This window comes from Bombina bombina, chromosome 6, assembly GCF_027579735.1.
Source record: "Bombina bombina isolate aBomBom1 chromosome 6, aBomBom1.pri, whole genome shotgun sequence".
Classification (NCBI taxonomy): domain Eukaryota; kingdom Metazoa; phylum Chordata; class Amphibia; order Anura; family Bombinatoridae; genus Bombina; species Bombina bombina.
Genome location: NC_069504.1, coordinates 897,715,999 through 897,740,018, shown reverse-complemented (window position 1 = coordinate 897,740,018; position 24,020 = coordinate 897,715,999). Strand labels below are relative to the sequence as shown.

Genomic DNA, 24,020 nt, shown 5'->3' with positions numbered 1-24,020 from the left:
AATGTGATACAGTAATGAGATCTGATTATACCTACAAGCTCAACCCATTTTATTAGGTTGTGGCTTTATAACACAAAATCAGCTAATTTATAGACACAAAGAAACAAATCTCATACATTTTATACTCTGCAGCTGGTAAATAAAGTAATTGGAAACACATTGAGGGAAAAACAATTTTATAGTATACTGTCCCTTTAAGTCATGACAAACATTATTCAAGCTTTTCTACCAGGTGCTAGTTAGTGAGCCACTAAACACAGTACAATGGCATACTCTGTAAACACATAATACTACTTATCTGAATTTCAGATAAGTAGTACATTTCTTTCTGATACATTTTAAAGTTAGTTCTATTTTTCCTCCCACTGCATCACGTGACAGCCATCAGCCAATCGCAAAATGCATATACGTCTGTGATTTCTTGCACATGCTCAGTAGAAGAAAGTGTACAAATAAAATGTTTGTGCACATTTTTATAATGGAAGTGAATTGGAAAGTTGTTTAAAATTGTGTAGTCTATCTGAATAATGAAAGTTTAATTTTGACTTTAGTGTTTATTTAATAAAGTGGTCAATATGTATGTAAGGCTTCAATATGAGTGCCAGATTGTTAATTAAAAACAAAACCTTGGCTTTAAGAATGGGTGAATGTCTGTTTTTGACTTACAAACAGGAAAACTGTTGCAGTTTGACAATCAGTCTAGCATTCAAATGTTTCTATATAATGATTTTAACATTTAAGTATCAAGTGTAACTTTAAAATATTTAATTCCCATAGGTTTACATTCACATCTATGAGAATCAGCATTCAAATGATATTTGAATGTTACATTCAGTATTTAAATGTTACATTCAACATGGGAATGTTAAATTCAATACACTGGAAGTTATAAAAAAAAAGGTGTAGAATAATCTACAGGCTGTTTGTTTAGAATAGACAAAAGTGGCCATCATTTTTCAATTATAATGAATGTGCAGAAACCTTCACTCATCTCTAATTAATTCTCTCTATAGTGGGAAAATGGTGTAGTTTATTTCTTTGCTTCTACAGCCAGATGCCTTAACTTCCTCTTTCTCGGCAGACACTCTGTGGCTACACATTCGCTCTCTCGGACAGTGGACAAATAGTTTGTATGAATATTTTCGCCAGCCAGAGAACACGAATGATGAACCAAAAAGACTGACTAACAATCTGAAGAAGAGGAAATTTCAAAGCCAGGTCTGGACACTACTACAATGATATCAAATTACTAGATATATTGATAGCTGAAGAGAGGAGAAGATCGTGAGCAGAGGGAAGGGAACGGGAGGGAGAGTATCTGGAGACAATATCCTCAATTTATCAAAGTCTGGCGGACCTGATCCGACAGTGCGGATCAGGTCCGCCAGACCTCGCTGAATACGGCGATGTCTGTCCGCCTGCTCAGAGCAGGCGGACAGGTTATGGAGCAGCGGTCTTTTAGACCGCTGCTTCATAACTGTTGTTTCTGGCGAGCCTGCAGGCTCGCCAGAAACACGGGGCATCAAGCTCCATTCGGAGCTTGATAGATATGCCCCAATGTCTGAAATGTAGGGGGGAGCAGTGCAGTTGAGGGCTTTGTATGTCAGAGTGAGGATTTTGTGTTTTATCCTGGAGGCAAGAGGAAGCCAGTGAAGGGATTGGCAGAGAGGTGCAACAGAGGCATTCATTATGGATTGTAAAGGATCTAGGCGGCAGCTAGGGAGACCAGAGAGGACAGAGTTGCAATAGTCGAGGCGGGAAAGGATGAGAGAGTGGATTCAAATCTTAGTTATGTCTTGTGTAAGGAAATGTCTAATTTTAGAGATGTTTTTAAGGTGGAAGCGGCAGACTTTAGCCAAGGACTGAATGTAAGGAGTGAAGTGTGACCCCAAGACATCGGGCATGCAGGGTAAGGGTAATGATGGATTTTGGAGAGATATAGCTTAAGGTAGTGAGAGGACATTCAAGATGAGATATGAGAAAGACAGTTAGTGACAAGGGTTATTAAGGAAGGAGGTAGGTCTGGTGCAGAGAGATAGATTTGGGTGTCATCGGCATACAAATGGTATTGAAACCTGTGGGACTTTATTAAAGAACCTAATAATGACGTGTAGATTGAAAAGAGAAGGGGACAGAGGACAGAGCCTTGAGGTACCCCACAGAAAGTGGTAACGTAGCAGAGGATGCTCCAGAGAAGGCTACACTAAAGGTGCGGTTAGATAGATAGGAAGAGAACCATGAGAGAGCTGTGTCACAGATGCCGAAGGATTGGAGGGTTTGGAGCAAAAGAGGGTGGCTAACAGTATCAAAGGCTGCAGACAGATCAAGGAGGATAAGCAGAGAGAAGTGGCCTTTGGATTTTGCTATAAGTAGGTTGTTGGTAACCTTAACAATTGCTGTCTCTGTGGAGTGATGGGGATGAAATACAGATTGCAGTGGGTCAAGAAGAGTGTTATGCTCGTGGGATACTCCACTATCAGACCAAACTCGGCCAGTGGTCTTCTTATCCCGGCGTCAAGCCAGAATGATAGGGAATATCCCAGAGCAGAGAAAGTTCGCAAGATGAGATAAATAGCACTCACCACAGGCAGGATAGTCTTCAGCTGCAATGGTAAAGCAGTCTAAAGGTAAACCATTAGAATGGTCAGGCAGGCAGGGTTTGGCAACGGTAAAGCAGTCCAAGGGTAAACCACTAGAATGGTCAGGCAGGCAGGGTTTGGCAATGGTGAAGCAATCCAGAACCATAGGGGTTAATCAGGCAGAGTGGTCAGACAAGCAGAGTTCAGCAACAGTAAATCAATCCAGCAATTTAGGGGTTTAACAGGCAGAGTAGTCAGGCAAGCAGGGTTCATCAATAATAAGGCAAATAACAGAAATGATCTATCACACCCAGGAGCACACAAAGTAACACCTATACTTGGGCAGTGATAGATCATTTTGAAAACGCTTACATAGGCGCAGGATTCGTGCCAGAGGTGTCAGGACCGGCATCAGAGAGAGAAGAGCGTGCGGCAATGACGTCAGCACCGCACGCATCTGGACCCGACACATCCCCTGGCAACAAGCAGGGAAGGAGACGCCGCACCCCTAGCAATGGCTAGAGCGAAGCGGCGTGACATAGTCCCCCTCTCAAGGGTTCACTCCGGGAACCAGAGTTGGCCTCAAAGGATGAGCAGCATGGAATCTGAAGACCAAAGATGGAGCATGCACATCACGGGCAGGAACCCAGGAACGATCTGCCACAGAGTAACCCTTCCAATATATCAGATACTGCAGTTGTCTGCGCCTGTATCAGGAGTCCAGGATCTTAGCTACCTCATATTCAGGGTCACCACGGACCAGGAGCAGAGGAGGAGGAGCTTGGAGCTGGGTATAGCTATTCCTGATATAAGGCTTGAGTAGTGAGATGTGGAAGACTGGGTGTATGTGCAGGGTTTAGGGCAAGGCCACTTTGTAGGCAACAGGAGACAGTCTTTTCAGGACATTGAAAGGACCAATAAACCTAGGCCCCAATTTGTGACAGGATTGACGTAGATGAATATGTAGAGACCCAAACACGTTCACCTACTGAGATGGCACATACAAAGCTCTATGATGATCAGCAAACTTTTTATATCCAGAGACAGCTGAACGTAGCTGAGAGCCAATATGTCACCAATGAGTGTTGAGTTCAGTAACATGACGGTCTGCAGCAGTAACCCCAGTGGACTGAGCAGAAAGAGGGAAGACACAAGGTTGATACCCTGCTGCGGCTTGAAATGGAGAACATCCTAGAGAAGAGTGCCAATGAATGTTTCTTGCCAGCTTGGCTAAGGGCTGCAAGTCAGACCAATTGATATGGAGAGAATTGACGAAGGCTCTAAGGTAGGCCTCGAGATCCTGGTTTACCTTCTCAGTTAGTCCATTGGTTTGAGGATGGTAACCAGAGGACAAGGAAACAGTGGTTCCAATCAACTTGCAAAAGGCTCTCCAAAAGGTAGAGATGAATTGTGGACCTCTGTCAGAAACAATATTCACAGGAATGCCATGAAGTCGTACCACATGCAAGAGAAAAAGACGATAATTGCAGGGCCGATGGCAGTTTCGTTAAGGGTACAAAATGAGCCAGTCTGGAGAAGCGATCCACCACAACCCAGGTAACTGTATGGTGGTCAGAAGGTGGGAGGTCCACAATGAAGTTCATAGTTATGTGCGTCCATGGTTGTTTGGGAATGGACAATGGTTGGAGCAAGCCAGGAGGCAAGGATCAGGGAGTTTTTGTTGGCAGCACAAGTTGTGCAGGCTTTCACATAATCCAGAGTGTCAGACTTCATAGTAGGCCACCATACATGTTGGGAAAGACATTTAAAGGTCTTAGTCAAACCAGGATGTCCTGAGAGTTTACTGTCATGAGCCCAGGATAGCACAGGGGTGCGTAGGTTCAGAGGTACAAAGAGTATATCGGAGGCCACGGGGGCTCCAGGAGGTTTACTGGACTAGGCACGTTGCAGTCTTTGCAGAAGGGTGGTATTTAGTTGAGCAACCACACAGGAGGGAGGTATGATGTGTTTAATAGGAGCTTCAGAGGAATCACTTGAGTGAGGGAACTGATGGGAAAGGGCATCTGCCTTCTTGTTCTTGGTCCCAGGAATATAAGAGACCACAAAGTTAAAACAGGAAAAGAACAAGGCCCACCTGGCCTGTCGAGGATTGAGTCGATGATCAGTCTCTAGGTAAATCAGATTCTTGTGGTCGGTGAGAATCTGAATGGGATTGGCGGTGCCCTCTAACCAATGACTCCATTCAGTCAAGGCCATCTTAATGGCAAAGAGTTCACGATTACCCACCCAATCATAATTCCTCTCTGCAGGAGTAAAGCATTTAGAGAAAAAGGCTACAGGATGTTACTTGAAAGTCAAGGGATTCCTTTGGGTTAGAACTGCTCCAGCCCCTATCTCAGAGGCATCAACCTCTAAAGTGAACTGTAGGTCAGGATCAGAATGGCGGAGCACAGGAACAGAACAAAAAGCCTTCTTCAGATGAGAGAAGGCATTAATGGCTTCAGGAGGCCAATGTTTACAGTATTTGTTCCGTTTTGTCAATTCAGTGAGTGGAGCGACTTTTTGAGAAAAGTATTTTTATAAACTTGCAGTAATAATTGGAGAACCCCAAAAATCTCTGTAGTTCCTTTAATGAAGTAGGTTGAGGCAATTATAGAACTGCAGTGGGTTTAGCAGGATCAATGGCAAAACCCTCCTACGAGATGACATAACCTAGGAACTGGATCTGGACTTGGTCAAACTCACATTTTTCTAGCTTGGCTACCAAAGAATTGTCTCTGAGACGTTGAAGTACCTGTCTCACATGCTTATGATGCTCCTCCAGAGTGGAAGAGAAAACAAGGATGTCATCCAGATAGACAATGACAGTGTGGTTGAGGAGGTCACGGAAGACATCGTTGACAAATGCCTGGAAGACTGCAGGGGCGTTACACAGCCCAAAGAGCATTACAAGGTATTCGTAATGCCCTGATCTTGTGTTGAAGGCGGTCTTCCATTTGTGGCCTGGGAAGATACAAATCAGGTTGTATGCCCCACGTAAGTCTACCTTGGTGAAAAAGCTAAAATCCTGGAGAGAGTCATACAGTTCGGTGATCAAAGGAATGGGATAGTGATTCTTAATAGTTATGTTGTTCAAGGCCCTGTTGTCGATGCAGGGACTGAGTCCACCATCCTTCTTACTGACAAAAAAGAAGCCTCCCCCAGCAGGAGAGGAGGAAGGGTGAATGAAACCTTTAGCTAGGTTCTCTTGGATGTACTCCTCCATAGATTTGATTTCAGCTTTGGAGAGTGGATAAGTCCTCCCTTTAGAAAGTGGGGCTCCGGGAAAGAGGTCGATCTTGCAGTCATAAGGACGGTGGGGTGGAAACACGTTGGCTGCTTTTTTCTCAAACAGATCTGCAAAGTCCACATATACTGAGGGAAGGTTTGGAGGAGTCTGTATACTGGCTATGGGAATGTGGAGCAGAAGAGTGACTTTAGCAAGGCAGGAGTGGAAACAGGAGGTACCCCTGGAGGCCAGTTGTCCTTCCACCCAGTCGAACTGTGGATTGTGTATCCGAAGCCAAGGAAGACCAAGGATGACAGGCTGTGCTGGGGAGTAAATGACCTTGAACTACAGCTGTTCGGTATGAAGGACTCCCACAGTCAGGGTCAGGGGTGCTGAATAAAAATGGATCAACCTTGAACCAAGGGAGGTGCCATCCAGAGTAGTTATTTTGAGACCATGTCTTTTCTGCAGAAGAGGCAAGCCAGCTTGAATAATAAAATGGTGATCCAGAAAATTTCCAGCTGCCCCTGAATCAAAGAAGGCTTGAGTGTGGACAGTATTCTGAAGGAAGGTAACAGGTACCAGAATCCCAGAGGAGTGAGGGGATTTAGTAGAGATCATGCTTAGAGGTACCCAAGTGTTATCCCCTAAGAATTGGCTTTTCCCGGCCGAATGTCACAGTTCTTTAGTTGGTGGGAGTTATAACCACAATAAAAGCATAGTCTCAATCTCTTTCTTCTCTGTCTTTCAGACTCTGAGGGTTTGAAGGAAGAAAGATCCATGGGTTCCTCTACAGGGGTGGCTGGAGAAGTAGAAGGGGTACAGGACACTGCAGAAACCGGACGAATAGAAGGACAGGAGGGAAGGATTCTCTGAGTTCTGTCTCTCTCGACTTGTCTCTCCTGGAAGCGAGAGTCTAGACTGATACACAGTATTATAAAGTCATCCAAAGAAGAGGGAATATCACGATAAGTGAGTTAATCTTTGATGCGTTCATGCAGACCCCTCCAAAAGGCTGCCATGAGGGCACTGACATCTCAACTGGTCTCTAGTGCCAAGGTGCGAAACTCATTGGCAAATTGTGCCCCAGTTCTATTGCCCTGGCGGAGATCTAGGAGAGAAAATTCTGCAGCAGAAGTACGGCCAGATGCCCCAAATACAGAAGTAAGTGCAGAAATGAACGCATCAGCATCGTTCAGGAGTGGAGCATTCTGTTCCAAAAGGGGAGATACCCAGGCTAGGACCTTGACTTTCAGTAAGGAAATGATAAAGGTGACCCTTGACTGGTGAGACTGAAAGGTGTGAGGATCATTGAGGAAATGCAGCCTGCATTGGGTAATAAAACCCCTGCAATCAGTAGTACCTTCATACTTGTCAAGCAACGGTATCCAGGGTATATTTCCAGAAGCAGAGGAAGAAGCCGCAGTACCAGAAACAGAGACTGGCGGTACAACAACAGGAGCGGTATTCCTCGCAGTAACAAGTAAAGAAAGTTGAGCGGTTATAGCCTCTAGCTTGGAATCCATATTCTGCAACTGTGTGATATGGGTTCCCAACATCTGTCCCTGAAGATAAACTGCTTGTGCCACCTCATCTGGCTCCATGGCCCAAGTATAATGTTATGCTTGTAGGATACTCCACTATCAGACCGAACTCGGCCAGTAGTCTTCTTATACCGGCGTTGAGCCGCAATGATAGGGAATATCCCAGAGCAGAGAAAGTTCGCAAGATGAGATAAATAGCACTCACCACAGGCAGGATAGTCTTCAGTGGCAACAGTAAAGCAGTCCAAAGGTAAACCACTAGAATGATCAGGTAGGCAGGGTTTGGCAGGTAAAGCATTCCAAGGGTAAACCACTAGAATGGTCAGGCAGGCAGGATTTGGCAACAGTGAAGCAATCCAGAACAATAGGGGTTAATCAGGCAGAGTGGTCAGACAAGCAGAGTTCAGCAACAGTAAATAAATCCAGCAATTTTGAGGCTTAACAGGCAGAGTCGTCAGACAAGCAGAGTTCAGTAGCAGTATATCAATCCAGCAATTTTGGGGGTTTAACAGGCAGAGTAGTCAGAAAAGCAGGGTTCATCAACAATAAGGCAAATAGCAGAAACAATCTATCACACGCAGGAGCACACAAAGTAACACCTATACTTGGGCAGTGATAGCTTGATTTTAAAACACTTACATAGGCGCAGGATTCGTGCCAGAGGCATCAGGACCAGCATCAGAGAGAGAGAGGAGCGTGCAGTGATGACATCAGCACCCCACGCATCCGGACCCGACACAGCCCCTGGCAATGAGCAGGGAAGGAGACGCCACGCCCTTAGCAATGGCTAGAGCAGGGCGGCCTGACAAAGAGAGTTTAGTGTAAGGAAATGGGATAGATGTGCCTATACTAGCTTTCCAAGGAGCTTTGAGGCAAGAGGGAGTATAGAAATAGGACGGTAGTTGGATGGGGAGGTTGGATCGAGAGAAGGATTTTTGAGGATAGGTGTGACCAGTGCATGTTTTAGAGATGAGGGAAATATACCAGTGCTGAGGGAGAGGTTGAAGATGTGTGTGAGTATAGAGGTCAGAGTAGAAGAGAGGGAGGCGAGTAGCTGTGAGAGGATGGGGTAGAGGGGACAGGTAGTGAGGAGGGAGGACAGGATAAGGGCAGAAACTTCTTCCTCTGTAACAGGGGCAAAAGAGCTAAATTTATGGGTATTTGGGTTTTGGATGATTGTGAGCTTTTGAAGGGATGGGAGATTGGTAGTATGTTGAGAGCTGATTTCATTTCTGATGGAGTCAATTTTGTTATTGAAGTGGCTGGCAAAATCTTGAGCAGAGAGAGAAGTTGTATTAGGAGGTGGGGTGGGCGTAGAAAAGTATTGAACGTGGAAAACAGACATTTTGGGTTAGAGGAAAGAGTAGAGATGAGAGTAGAGAAGTATTGTTGCTTATAAAGATTAAGGACAGAATAGTAGGAGTTCAAGATGAACTTGTAGTGAAGAAAGTCAGCTGAACTCCGAGATTTTCTCCAGTATCGCTCAGTAGTATGGGAACATCTGTGTAGGTACCGTGTCAGAGGAGTATGCCAGGGCTGAACAGTTGTTCCATACTTTGTAATGACATAACATTGACCTTCAAACCAATTGTACATGAACATCATTTTGTGTGTGTTGTAACTATGTAACTGCCTGTACCCATGAGGTCTCACATGTACAACAACAAACTTAGTAACACACTTTAGGAAATAGGAATCTGTAAATGTAAAGGGACAACAAAGTATTTTTTATACATATGCCTAGTATATATGAGCAGTTAAAGGTTCAATAATTATCTTTAAATTTTAATATAAAATATTTAATTGTACATAGTAAAACAGCATTGCAGTATACTTGCATTATTTATTTTGTCCCCTTTTCCTGTAATTCCTGAAAATTTAACACCAGGAGATTTCCCGGTGTTCCGCAGCAACTGAGGCTGGCCAGCCACAATTTAGGGCCAGATTACAAATTGAGCCCTAATTAATGCTCCTGCTCGAGAGTTAATTGAGCTACAAGTAAGCTTTTTGCACGCGTTGGGTTGCGCTCATATTATGAGTTAAAAGTAAACTGTTTTCACTCACACGCTAACTGAGATGTGCAAAAGCTGCACTTAGAATATTGTGTGCACATTTACGTATTCCCCCATAGAAGTCAATGGAAAAAAAAGGGGAAAAACAACACCCACTCTCGCGCAAACCCGATCGCATATTCTCATGTTCGCTAAACCGACATGAAAATATGAATATTTCACATTCCAATGTTCTTCACATACAAGAATATGTTCTGTTTATTCATAAACAAATATTTCTACATATATCTGATGTTGTTTTGGTACAATATTTATCTATACCTATATAATATATATATATATATATATATATAAATAAAATATTAAAAAGATGGAGAACACCTTTACTACCCATTCCCCAGCTTTGCACAAACAAAATTGTTATATTAATATACTTTGTCATATTTAAACCTCTAAATTTCTACCTGTTTCTAAACCACTACTGACAGCCTCTTATCACATGCTTTTTTATTTGCTTTTCACAACAGGAGACAGCTAGTTCATGTGGGCCATATAGATAACATTGTGCTCACGCCCATGGAGTTAAGTGTCAGCACAGCACAGCCTCTGGCTAAAATGCAAGTCAATAGATAATAAATAAAAGTCATGTGATCAGGGGGCTGTCAGAAGATGCTTAGATACAAGGTAATCACAATGGTAAAAAGTATATTAATATAACTGTGTTGGTTATGCAAGACTGGGGAATGGGTAATAAATGGATTATCTATCTTTTAAAACAATAACAATTCTGGTGTAGACTGTCCCTTTAACTGCAAAGGGCTCCAATGCATATATATATGTTTGTGTGTACATATGTATTTTTGTGGTTGTATGTGTATATACTGTATGTCTGTAAATACATATATACACATAAAAATACATATGTATACATATATAGACACTCGTAATCTGGCTCTTAATGGGGTGGTGCTTCTGGTAAGGCGATGGAGTTGTTTCACCTCTCTTGTTTTCTCCTTGGAGCTATGCATGTCAATGTCAACAAGTATTTCCTTGTAAGTTTTTTTGTCTAGACCATGTACAATTTTACAAGTTAAACTGTAGTGAAAACATGTTAGTTTAATTTTTATTTACTGCAAACTGAAACTTTATACCAGTACCAGGTGCTCCCCTGTTAATATCACTCTCCCCTGTGAGATTCTCTATCTCAGAGTTTTATTACTTTCTATGGGAGACAGTGCTCATATCTTTGAGACTTCCACGGTCTGCACTTTTTTTTAGAAAATTAAAGGGATATGATACCCAAATGTTGAATCACTTGGAAGTGGTGCAGCAAATCTGTAAAGAGCTGACTAGAAAATGTCATCTAAACATTTTTATCTTTATGTAAAAAAGAAGATATTTTACCTCAAAATATCTTTGGTAGCCACATCCCATTGTAAAGGGACTTTAAACCCAAATTTTTTCTTTCACAAATTAGACAGAGCGTGTGATTTTAAACAACTTTCCAATTTACTTAAATTATCTAATTTGTTTTATTCTCTTTGTATCCTTTGTTAAAATGACACATAGGTAGGCTCAAGAGCTGTTGATTGGTGGTTGCACATATATGCCTCATGTTTTTGGCTTACATGATGTGTTCAGTTAGCTACCAGTAATGCATTGCTGCTTTTTCAACAAAGGATACCAAGAAAATGAAGCAAATTAAATAATAGAAGCAAATTGGAAAGTTGTTTAAATTGTATTATCTATCTGAATTATGAAGAATTTTTGGGGGGTTTCATGACCCTGTAAGCATCCAAGCCGAGTGTGCATCTGGCATGTAATGCACAGTCTATTTACTTCCTTCCTCGGTTTAAGGAAGTTTACTATGAAATCTTGTGAGATTTCAGTAAACCCCATGAGATCCCAGTAAAGCAAAGTGTGAACTTAGTACTGATTATGTTGATTGCAGACTCCCCCTGCTGATAGACTTCTACACTGCAGCTAGATTAATAATGTACTGGAGAAGACACACTCTACTGAGTGTGTCAGCGGTGATATGGTTACCTAATTGTTTTGAAGAAAATAAGGAGTAAACACATTTCACATATGAATTTGACAAATTATACAGTAGTTACTGAAAAAAACACTTTATTTTAGAATTTGATACAGCTCTGTACAACAAAATTCTTCATACAAATCATCTTCATTCACACATTCGAACAACTTTCTGCAAATCCATGAATTCTATTTCTCATTTAAGGTACAGTGGGAGTAAGGACATTAAACTATCAGATACATCAACATTATTAACTAAGTAAGAGTACAAGAGTACAATATTACATGTTCGAAATTAAGATTTTACATGTTATATATACAGTATGTGCTGCATTTTTACCCAGTCCACGTGTAATGAATACAGATGATCCAAAAATACCTGTGTGCTGTATGTCCTATAGTTTTTATAGTTATTTTCAGCTTTACTATGTAGATCTATTTACAATACAGTACTTATTTTCTCATAAACATAACATTAACGTCCCTTTAAGGGTCAGTTGATCAATACCTGATGAAGAATAACCGAACCTTGGAAATTCAATTCACCATATGTATCAGTTATTGCTTTTTTGCTAATAGTAGTTACAAGAACAATGTTGTTTTTTAGGAACACCTTTTCAGCTTGTTTGATTCCAGTGGAGCAATTGCCACCAATAAGGATGACCAAATTGAGTTGACTGCATACAGACCACGCAAGCACCCAACAGGAGATGAGATCAGAGTTAGCCTAAGTGGAGCAGAAAGTCGAGAGGTACAACCCCATATGCTCACTTTATGATAATCGCTCTTTTGTAAAAATAGTAAATGGATTTTTATAAAATGGAATTATAACATAGATGTATAATCTCAGTTTTCTATATAATGCTATTTTGTCTCTTTAACATCTCTCATATTTTAGAAATGTTCTGTATAGAAAGTAGTTGAACACAATCGTTTAGCTCTGGCCAACTCTTGTTGGTATCTTCCTTGTTCAGTTGCATTTTTTTAATCTAAAATGCCACTAATGCCACTTTTAGCATTATACTGTCACATTTTTTAGCTCTACTAATGCTTCATTTTAGAAAATAAAAATTAGACACAATAGATTTGTAAATTAAAACAGATATAGGGGTTGATTCCAATCTAGTTGATCTTGTTTTGCTGCTCCTAATATACTTTTTTTTTTTATATCAGAACAATTAAAGCAAACGATCACCCACACGATTCATGGACAGCATTATCTTTGGCAATCACAATCCACCCAATCATAATTTATGTCCAACACCCACAGATTGAACGATAATACACATTGGATAAATAATAATAGCAAGTGATCTGCACATACTCGGACTTGTAAAACAAGATCGAGCTTGTAAATTAAATTAAATTAAATGCAAAAACATGAAGAAAACATATCTACAAGATATCAACATTTGATACATGCAGAGAGAGAGGAGACTGTTAAGAGAGAAGAGAATGCTGGACCAGCAGAATGAGAATGAGTGGCCTGATGAGTGGAGCCTGGAGAGCAGTTGTATTTTATCATGTACAGTTCTGTTTTCGGTGATTGATAGACATTATAGGTTGTTAACTGTGCCATTGTGGGGAAATGGGTGTGAAGTTAGGCATAAACCGAATTACAACATTAATATTTTTTAGTTCTTGGTTTTATGGTCGAATATGTGGAAGAAAAACACAAGAAACAGTATAATATCAATTAACAATTTACTTGGCAATCCATATTAAAAGTTAATACAATAAAACAATACTAGTACAAAAGACAGAAACAATACTCAACACAGTGATAACATATTACAATACAATAAACACAACCATGAATCAAAACAATACTCACAAAAGTACAAATTCTAACCTACAGGGCCCAGCCTGCCAGCTGGGCCCAGCTTCAACTCCAGTCCTTAATCCTTGTTAGCTCATGGTGGAAAGAGACAAGCCTTTTCAAAATTCCCCAATTTACTCTAAACATGGGAGGTACTATATCAGGTAGGCTGGTCTATGATGTCACTGCCTGGAAATGAATTCTACACACTGCCCCCAGTGGACCCTCTAGCAAATTGCATAATTATGCTTAATTTATGACATAAATCATTAGTGAATAATCAATACAATGGGTATTGAATATCATGGAAGTTTCAAAACTGTGTTTGATTTGGTAAGATTGTGATAATTTTGATATACATAAAAAAAATTAACATCCAATCCCATTTCCATCAAACATCCAATATTCCATCAAATATCAATATGGTAAGAGGGATATATTATCTGTATACATGAGACAGTAAATACCTTTGACAGTAAAGCACGCAGGAAACTGAGATATCATGCTGGAAACTGAGATATCTATAGTGATAGAGTTTCAGCAGATTAGGGAATTTCCAACAAAATAACCTGGGTTATAATACCCAGTGCTCCAGTATAGTCCTGTGATTTAACACAAATGCTATATGTCTTAACTTCAATGCGTTTCACCCTCAGGAGGGTTTTTCAAGAATAAGTTAGGCATATGTGTTCATGACTTTTAAATGTCCTTCCAGCTTCTTGTTGGTCAATGTTTAATTGCACTTATTAAAGGTGGAATCACCTTATTTCTGTGTGTCCAGTTTACTTTAAGGTGGTATCTTTTTGCCTGCAGTATAATTAACTATCAAATACATAGCTGACACACATTTTAAAACGACATAGTGAAAATGTAAAACAGCATTGGTAAACATATTCAACTTATCATAGTTACACTAGGAAGCATAAAAATATTATTGGAACCCCTAATATAGGGAATATTAGGGATCTTACAGTAGACCACTAATTTTTATTATACAGGAAGATAATCTAATCTTCTCAAAAAGAAATGGTGATAGGTCCAACTCTGAGTTTAACCTTTAGGGAATAGTGTATCAAACTTGTAAATAAGCTCTGCTTCTTTAATAAGCAACCTATTTTCTATATCCCCTCCCCTTTAGTGTCCATGTACCCTATGAATATCCCAATATAACAAATCCTTTATTTTTCCTTTTCTTTTAATAATGATCTGTTTGAGAATTTTAAACAACAAAGGAGTTCATACCAACCCATCAGAATTCTCTTGCAGAGTACATTATATGGCTTGTCATAGTGATTTTCAAATATTTTTAACCAATTCCAAAGCATTTGAATACCACACAGAAACCAATTTATCTTATGCTTTTTCAAATACATGTATTCAACAAAGACAATTTGACACCAGTATTCATATGAAAAAAAAGAAAAAAACTTTTCCTGAAGCTTTTCAAATAATTAGACCAGAGGCGTAACTAGAAACCACAGGGCCCAGGTGCAAGAATCTATTTTTAGACGGATGTAGCAATCACCTATACAACGCTGCATACAAATACGGTGCGTATATTTTACCTGTTGGCCGCTAGTTTTTACTCCCATAAACTAACATAAAACCGGCGTTGCAAGTTTGTATCACATATTGAGCGCAATGACTTATGCGGCAAAAATGTAGAAATTTTACTCCATATTCACCTCGCCACACATAGGCAGACGCAGCAAGCCTTGCGCTGAATATATAAGTACCGTAACTCCCTGGAAGTCTTAACAAACACCTAACACATGTGCAATATGTACCTCTCAACCGACATCCCCCCACCAACTAACGCATGCGCAATATGTACCTCTCAACCGCCATCCCCCCACCGCAATAACTAATAAATGTATTAACCCCTAATCCGCCAACCCCCCACAGAGCAATCTACCTATTAACACTATTAACCCCTAATCCGCCAAACCCCCACAACACAATCTACCTAATTAACCTATTAACCACTAATTGCCAACCCCCCACATCGCAAACTACCTATTAAAACTATTAACCCCTAATCCACCATCCCCCACATCACAAACTATCTAATAAATGTATTAACCCCTAATCTGCCATCCATCACAACGCAAAGTACCTATCAACACTATTAGCCCCTAAACCGCCATCCCCCACAAGGCAAAGTATTAATCTAATCCCTAAACTTCATAACCTAACACCCCCTAAATTAACTAATTAACCAATTAAATACAATTACATAAAAAAGGCTAACTTTAAAAATTAATAAAAATTAGCAAAAAATCCTATCTTTACATAAAAACCTGTTTACATAAAAATAAAATCAAAATAAAATAAAAAATCTAATATTACAAAAATGAAAAAATCTAAGATTACAAAAAAATAAAAAAATTATCCAAAAAAAAATAAAAATAAACATAATCTAATACCCTATAAAAACAAAAAAGCCACCCCCCCAAAAAACACCCCCTAATCTAACACTAAACTACCAATACCCCTTTAAAATTGCCTTTTGTAGGGCATTGCCCTGAAGAAATCAGCTCTTTTACATAAAAAAATACAAATTAACCACTAGAAGTAAAACCACTCACCCACCCAACCCCCCAAAATAAAATAAAATAACCTAACTCTTAAAAAAATCAAATCTACCCATTGCCCCTAAAGGGGAATTTGTATGAGCATTACCGTTAAAAGGGCAATCAGTTCTTTTGCTGTCAATTAAAAAATGTAAAAAGCCCTAATCTAAAAAAAAAAAAACTACCTCCCCCGCCCTAAAAATTAAAAATAACACTAGCCCCAAAAAATGTACTCACCATTCCTGAAGTCCAGACATCCATCTTCTTCCAGGCAGAGCAAAGACTTCACCCAGGTGGCGAAGATCTTCTTCCAGGGCGGCACCATCTTCTATCTTCCATCTTCATTCCGGTGGCGTGGAGTGGAGCTGGAACAGCGGCGACTCAGACCTCTGACGTGGAGGGTCATCACCATGCAATCGTCTGCCACACACACCCAATATAAAAGGGATACCTTGCATTCCTATTGGATGAAAATTTCAAATCAGCCAATAGGATGAGAGTTACTTAAATCCTATTGGCTGTTCAAATCAATAATAAACAAAGCAGTATTGCACTGATCCCATTAACAAAATATTAACCATAGTAGCTTTTTTAAAAACATAGAAAATATAAATTATCGGGCAGGAAATAAATTCTCCACAAAGCATGTCAGATATAGCATATATATAATATAAAGAACATTCAATATTATACCAGACTTTTTTCAGCACTTTCCAGAGTTCTTCTTTAGATTTAGGTTGTCTTTAATTTCTTTCTCTGTCTAGGTGATCCCATACTGCCTCTATAATATTCAGGTCTGGACTCTGTGGAGGTCAGTCCATGACTGTCAGTGATTTATCAGCTGTTGTTCTCTCCAAATATGATTTCACTACTTTAGCAGTGTGCTTGGGATCGTTATAATGCTAAAAAAACAACAACAAAAAACATTCAAAATCGGGCACTTTCCAGAAGGAATGGCATTATGAATTAAAGTGCGGAAGCACAGCAGTAAAACTTCAAAAGTCATTTTATTCTTCACAAAGGGCAAACAGGTACAAACATAGAAAAAACGACTGACGCGATTCATGCCCCCTAGTGGCACTTCATCAGAGACTATAGATAGTGCACATATGGCCCTCTTATATACTGGCCATGGGTGAACGCATATTAACCTTTTAATGTCAAAACAATTTTTACAAGCAACATTGGACATTAAAAATATGTAATATTAAGAACACAAAATATGCCACAGTCTTATTTATCCAGCTAATTAAATGCAGTTTTCGCAAAGGAAAGATAAAAAATTCTCCAAGAATATACAAATCCTCAATATTTAGATAATGTCATGTTCAATAGAGTAAGCAAGTCAGAGTGCCGTGTACTACAAAAACCCATTGTATAAACATGTTATTATTTATCAGTTTCAAAACACAAAATTGTATAACATTAACTTTTACGCAAATTGTAAGACCACATTTGCGGTGTATTTACTAGAGTGCAACCTTTGCCACGTTGCTGGACTCTTCTTGTTTTGGATTTATCACACAGTTGGTTCTCTGTGCTTCGGGCATTGCACCCGGTCACTAAGATTGGAGTTTTGGAGCTGCAGTTGCGATGACGCCTGATTACGTCATCCGCTTGAGTAGTACACTGGATGCCGACAGGCGGGTTAGGAGCAACCGCTGTCACTATTGCCATTATGAATTAAAACCTGTCTTTACTTTTCAAGATTCATGATCCCATCAATTCGAGCAATATCGCCAACACCACTAGAAAAAAATGCTGCCCCAAACCAGGACAGACCCTCCCCATATTTCACTGAATGCAGCAAGCACTCATTCTTCCATCTCTCTCCAACTCTTCTTCTCACATATTGTCGACGATTAGACCCAAACATTTCAAACTTGGATTAATCACTCCATAATACTCTTTTACACTGATATTCATTGAAATCTTTGTGAGCTTTAGCATATCTTAGCCTTTTCACAATGTTTCCTTCAGAAAAAGTGGTTTCTTGGCTGCTACCCTTCCAGAAAGAACATTCCTAATCAAGCTTCTTCAAACTATAGAAGGGTCAACTTGGCATTCCGATGAAGGTGTCAGATGCTGAGCCAGGTCCTTGCTGGACTTCTTCCGGTCTCTCAAAGAAGAAACTCTGAGAAACTTCTCAACAGATTTTGAAAGTTTTCTTGACCTTCCAGTCCTTTTTTTGACCTTGACCTCTCCTGATTCTTCAAACCTCTTTATAATAGCTTAAATACCAAAAGTATGATTTTATGATTTTATGTCTGTCAAATTCTGGGATCTTTGGCATTTTGAATGGAATGATGTGATTGAAAGTTGGTCTTATTAGCAAACTTCCAATTAATTAAACTCATACCCCATGTGTATGTAATGCTCAAGCACTGTGTAATAGACCTTTTTTACAGCAGTTATTCTGACATGAAATAGTAGGACAAATACAGGTGTTAGCAATGACATTAATTAGAGTTCCATTCCATTTAGGTTTACAAGAGCCAGGTTCCTATTATTGCTCAAGTGTAAAGGGATTTTTTTCTGTTTTTTATTACTGCATACAAATATCCTGTATTTTCTGGTTGTATTCTAATAAAGAGACTGAGAAATAATTATATATAGATCGCAGCTTCTGGCTCTTCTAAGAGTACAAACATCCTCTTTTTTATAATACTTTAATTAATAAAGGTGATGCTATTATGTGTGTTGCAGGTACCCTTCAAGGTCCATGACAACCACATGCTGTGCAACATAAAGGTAGGTTACTTTTTGCTAAGATTTAAAAACAAAAATGTTACGACTAGTTTATATTATAAACTATCATTACATAGACCAGTCACAGTTTTTACTCAGAAAAGGAGTTAGAGAGTATTAATTTAGATTTTGGTTGTTCCAAACGTTGTATATATTTGTTTTTCCATTACTATCAGGAATTATGAAAACATTCTAGTTTACTAATTGTGGACAAGGTTATATGGAATAACTATCCGGTGAATGTGATAGAGCAGTTGTGGCAAACCAATAGCAAGAGTGCCCTTGGTGGCACATCGCCTCTGGCTACCACCATGCTGCTTGGTTTTAATGTTTAATAATATATTTATGCTATATATCATTTTGTTTTTTAATAAAGGTATCTAGATATCTTTTAGAGATCATCACCAACTTGGACACATCATGCACCTCCCTCTAACCATGGGTTCTGTCTTTATGGAATCTACGTTACACTGCAGGTATCTGAAGGAGACTTGCTGCACATCTGTAAACACATCAGCATTGGAATGTAGTGTAGATTTCAACATGGTAGCACCCATGAATAGAGGGGGGCAGGGAATAACCTCAATACTATGCTTATAAAATGTATTTAGTGTTTAATGCTGAAGATGTAAAGCCCTAACATACTGCTATGAATAAACTGCTAGAGCCTTTTTTTAACACAGAGACTGGAACCATGTGTATCTCTCTGCTTACTCCAGTGTTAATTGGATTTTGTGTGGAACTTATCAACCACTTCATGCCTGTGCATATTCACTGGGCACATACACATGGCACTGATAAAATATTAAACATTTTTTTATATAGATAGGTTACCAGGCAGATTACTCTATTGGTCCATGTGTTTCCCCTTATTTTAGTGTTATATTGACGGACCTTATGGAACTCCAACCCGTCGCATTTTTACCTCAGAGCATGCTGTACTAATTGGCGCAGGAATTGGGATCACTCCTTTTGCTTCAATTCTGCAGAGCATTATGTACAGGTTTGTGTGTACTTTTAATATATTTCCACCAGTAGACCTATACATCAAAACATATTTTTCAAACAGCAGATTTTAGAAGCAGCAATACAGGGAGTGCAGAATTATTAGGCAAGTTGTATTTTTGAGGATTAATTTTATTATTGAACAACAACCATGTTCTCAATGAACCCAAAAAAACTCATTAATATCAAAGCTGAATAGTTTTGGAAGTAGTTTTTAGTTTGTTTTTAGTTATAGCTATTTTAGGGGGATATCTGTGTGTGCAGGTGACTATTACTGTGCATAATTATTAGGCAACTTAACAAAAACAAATATATACCCATTTCAATTATTTATTTTTACCAGTGAAACCAATATAACATCTCAACATTCACAAATATACATTTCTGACATTCAAAAACAAAAAAAAAACAAATCAGTGACCAATATAGCCACCTTTCTTTGCAAGGACACTCAAAAGCCTGCCATCCATGGATTCTGTCAGTGTTTTGATCTGTTCACCATCAACATTGCGTGCAGCAGCAACCACAGCCTCCCAGACACTGTTCAGAGAGGTGTACTGTTTTCCCTCCTTGTAAATCTCACATTGATGATGGACCACAGGTTCTCAATGGGGTTCAGATCAGGTGAACAAGGAGGCCATGTCATTAGATTTTCTTCTTTTATACCCTTTCTTGCCAGCCACGCTGTGGAGTACTTGGACGCGTGTGATGGAGCATTGTCCTGCATGAAAATCATGTTTTTCTTGAAGGATGCAGACTTCTTCCTGTACCACTGCTTGAAGAAGGTGTCTTCCAGAAACTGGCAGTAGGACTGGGAGTTGAGCTTGACTCCATCCTCAACCCGAAAAGGCCCCACAAGCTCATCCTTGATGATACCAGCCCAAACCAGTACTCCACCTCCACCTTGCTGGCGTCTGAGTCGGACTGGAGCTCTCTGCCCTTTACCAATCCAGCCACGGGCCCATCCATCTGGCCCATCAAGACTCACTCTCATTTCATCAGTCCATAAAACCTTAGAAAAATCAGTCTTGAGATATTTCTTGGCCCAGTCTTGACGTTTCAGCTTGTGTGTCTTGTTCAGTGGTGGTCGTCTTTCAGCCTTTCTAACCTTGGCCATGTCTCTGAGTATTGCACACCTTGTGCTTTTGGGCACTCCAGTGATGTTGCAGCTCTGAAATATGGCCAAACTGGTGGCAAGTGGCATCTTGGCAGCTGCACGCTTGACTTTTCTCAGTTCATGGGCAGTTATTTTGCGCCTTGGTTTTTCCACACGCTTCTTGCGACCCTGTTGACTATTTTGAATGAAACGCTTGATTGTTCGATGATCACGCTTCAGAAGCTTTGCAATTTTAAGAGTGCTGCATCCCTCTGCAAGATATCTCACTATTTTTGACTTTTCTGAGCCTGTCAAGTCCTTCTTTTGACCCATTTTGCCAAAGGAAAGGAAGTTGCCTAATAATTATGCACACCTGATATAGGGTGTTGATGTCATTAGACCACACCCCTTCTCATTACAGAGATGCACATCACCTAATATGCTTAATTGGTAGTAGGCTTTCGAGCCTATACAGCTTGGAGTAAGACAACATGCATAAAGAGGATGATGTGGTCAAAATACTCATTTGCCTAATAATTCTGCACTCCCTGTATAATTCTTTGAAACATCTGACATTATTTGCTTGTTTCATTCATGTATCCCCCCCCCCCCTTCATATTGTCTAGTGATATCATGGATCTTACATTATAATAATATATTATTTAAAGGTAAGAGTAAGACAAGTATAATTACATTAATATCATAAATTAATTTCCTTTCACCTTAACCTAAACTTTTTGCAATAGTGTATCATTGGATGTTCAAAGTGTGTGTGGGCTTACCATAGGTGAAGAAAGGGCGTTTTCCTTAAAATGCGGAGTGGAAGGTAGAGGAGTCATTATAGAGCGCACCGTTTGTTTATTTATTAATCTCTAGAGCAGCTCTTTCAAGTGATTTGGTTTTGTAATATTATTCTGTATAGATAAACAGGTATGTGTTCTAATATCTCATATACAACATAGGTTTAATATAGGTGCTTTTTAATTTTATATACAAAAATAAAGAATATTAATCACACAGACTATATACTGTATATATATATTTAGTGCAAGTCTTGGGAACTAAGGCCTAGATTTAGAGTTTCGTGGTAGCCGTGAAAACCAGCGTTAGAGGCTCCTAACGCTGGTTTTAGGCTACCGCCGGTATTTGGAGTCATTCAAAAAAGGGTCTAACGCTCACTTTTCAGCCGCGACTTTTCCATACCGCAGATCCCCTTATGTCAATTGCGTATCCTATCTTTTCAATGGGATCTTTCTAACTCCGGTATTTAGAGTCGTGGCTGAAGTGAGCGTTAGAATTCTAACGACAAAACTCCAGCCGCAGAAAAAAGTCAGTAGTTAAGAGCTTTCTGGGCTAACGCCGGTTTATAAAGCTCTTAACTACTGTGCTATAAAGTACACTAACACCCATAAACTACCTATGTACCCCTAAACCGAGCCCCCCCCCCCCACATCGCCGCCACTCGATTACATTTTTTAACCCCTAATCTGCCGACCGCCACCTACGTTATACTTATGTACCCCTAATCTGCTGCCCCTAACACCCCCGACCCCTATATTATATTTATCAACCCCTAACCTGCCCCCCACAACGTCGCCGCCAGCTACCTACAATAATTAACCCCTAATCTGCCGTCCGCACGCCGCCGCCCCCGACATTATAGCTATGTACCCCTAATCTGCTGCCCCTAACACCGCCGACCCCTATATTATATTTATTAACCCCTAATCTGCCCCCCTCAACGTCCCCTCCACCTGCCTACACTTATTAACCCCTAATCTGCCGAGCGGACCGCACCGCTACTATAATAAAGTTATTAACCCCTAATCCGCCTCACTAACCCTATAATACATAGTATTAACCCCTAATCTGCCCTCCCTAACATCGCCGACACCTAACTTCAAACATTAACCCCTAATCTGCTGACTGGAGCTCACCGCTATTCTAATAAATGTATTAACACCTAAAGCTAAGTCTAACCCTAACACTAACACCCCCCTAAGTTAAATATAATTTAAATCTAACTAAATTAATTAACTCTTATTAAATAAATTATTCCTATTTAAAGCTAAATACTTACCTGTAAAATAAATCCTAATATAGCTACAATATAAATTATATTTATATTATAGCTATTTTAGGATTTATATTTATTTTACAGGTAACTTTGTATTTATTTTAACCAGGTACAATAGCTATTAAATAGTTAAGAACTATTTAATAGCTAAAATAGTTAAAATAATTACAAATTAGCTGTAAAATAAATCCTAACCTAAGTTACAATTAAACCTAACACTAGACTATCAATAAATTAATTAAATAAAATACCTACAATTACCTACAATTAAACCTAACACTACACTATCAATAAATTATTTAAATACAATATCTACAAATAAATACAATGAAATAAACTAACTAAAGTACAAAAAATAAAAAAGAAACTAAGTTACAAAAAATAAAAAAATATTTACAAACATTAGAAAAATATTACAACAATTTTAAACTAATTACACCTACTCTAAGCCCCCTAATAAAATAACAAAGCCCCCCAAAATAAAAAAATGCCCTACCCTATTCTAAATTACAAAAGTTCAAAGCTCTTTTACCTTACCAGCCCTGAACAGGGCCCTTTGCGGGGCATGCCCCAAGAAATTCAGCTCTTTTGCCTGTAAAAAAAAAAAACATACAATACCCCCCCCCCAACATTACAACCCACCACCCACATACCCCTAATCTAACCCAAACCCCCCTTAAATAAACCTAACACTAAGCCCCTGAAGATCTTCCTACCTTGTCTTCACCTCACCGGGTATCACACCGATCCGTCCTGGCTCCGATATCTTCATCCAACCCAAGAGGGGGCTAGACATCCATCATCCGACGGCTGAAGAAGTCCAGAAGAGGGTCCAAAGTCTTCATCCTATCCGGGAAGAAGAGTAGATCCGGACCGGCAACCATCTTCTTCCAAGCGGCATCTTCTATCTTCATCCGATGAGGACCGGCTCCATCTTGAAGACCTCCACCGCGGACCCATCTTCTTCCGACGACGACTTCCCGACGAATGACGGTTCCTTTAAGGGACGTCATCCAAGATGGCGTCCCTCGAATTCCGATTGGCTGATAGGATTCTATCAGCCAATCGGAATTAAGGTAGGAATATTCTGATTGGCTGATGGAATCAGCCAATCAGAATCAAGTTCAATCCGATTGGCTGATTGGATCAGCCAATCGGATTGAACTTGATTCTGATTGGCTGATTCCATCAGCCAATCAGAATATTCCTACCTTAATTCCGATTGGCTGATAGAATCCTATCAGCCAATCGGAATTCGAGGGACGCCATCTTGGATGACGTCATTTAAAGGAACCGTCATT

The 24,020-nt window shown here is 39.7% G+C and overlaps 1 protein-coding gene across 1 annotated transcript in view; it reads left to right on the top strand.

Moving 5' to 3' along the window:
• Positions 1–24,020, top strand: part of NOX5 (NADPH oxidase 5) — a 209,147-nt gene that overhangs the window by 90,131 nt on the left and 94,996 nt on the right. Inside the window, exons 9-12 of the mRNA XM_053719575.1 lie at positions 1,082–1,218; positions 12,009–12,152; positions 18,500–18,544; positions 19,420–19,544. Coding sequence (XP_053575550.1) covers positions 1,082–1,218; positions 12,009–12,152; positions 18,500–18,544; positions 19,420–19,544 — 451 coding nt within the window. The remainder of the gene's footprint in view (positions 1–1,081; positions 1,219–12,008; positions 12,153–18,499; positions 18,545–19,419; positions 19,545–24,020) is intronic.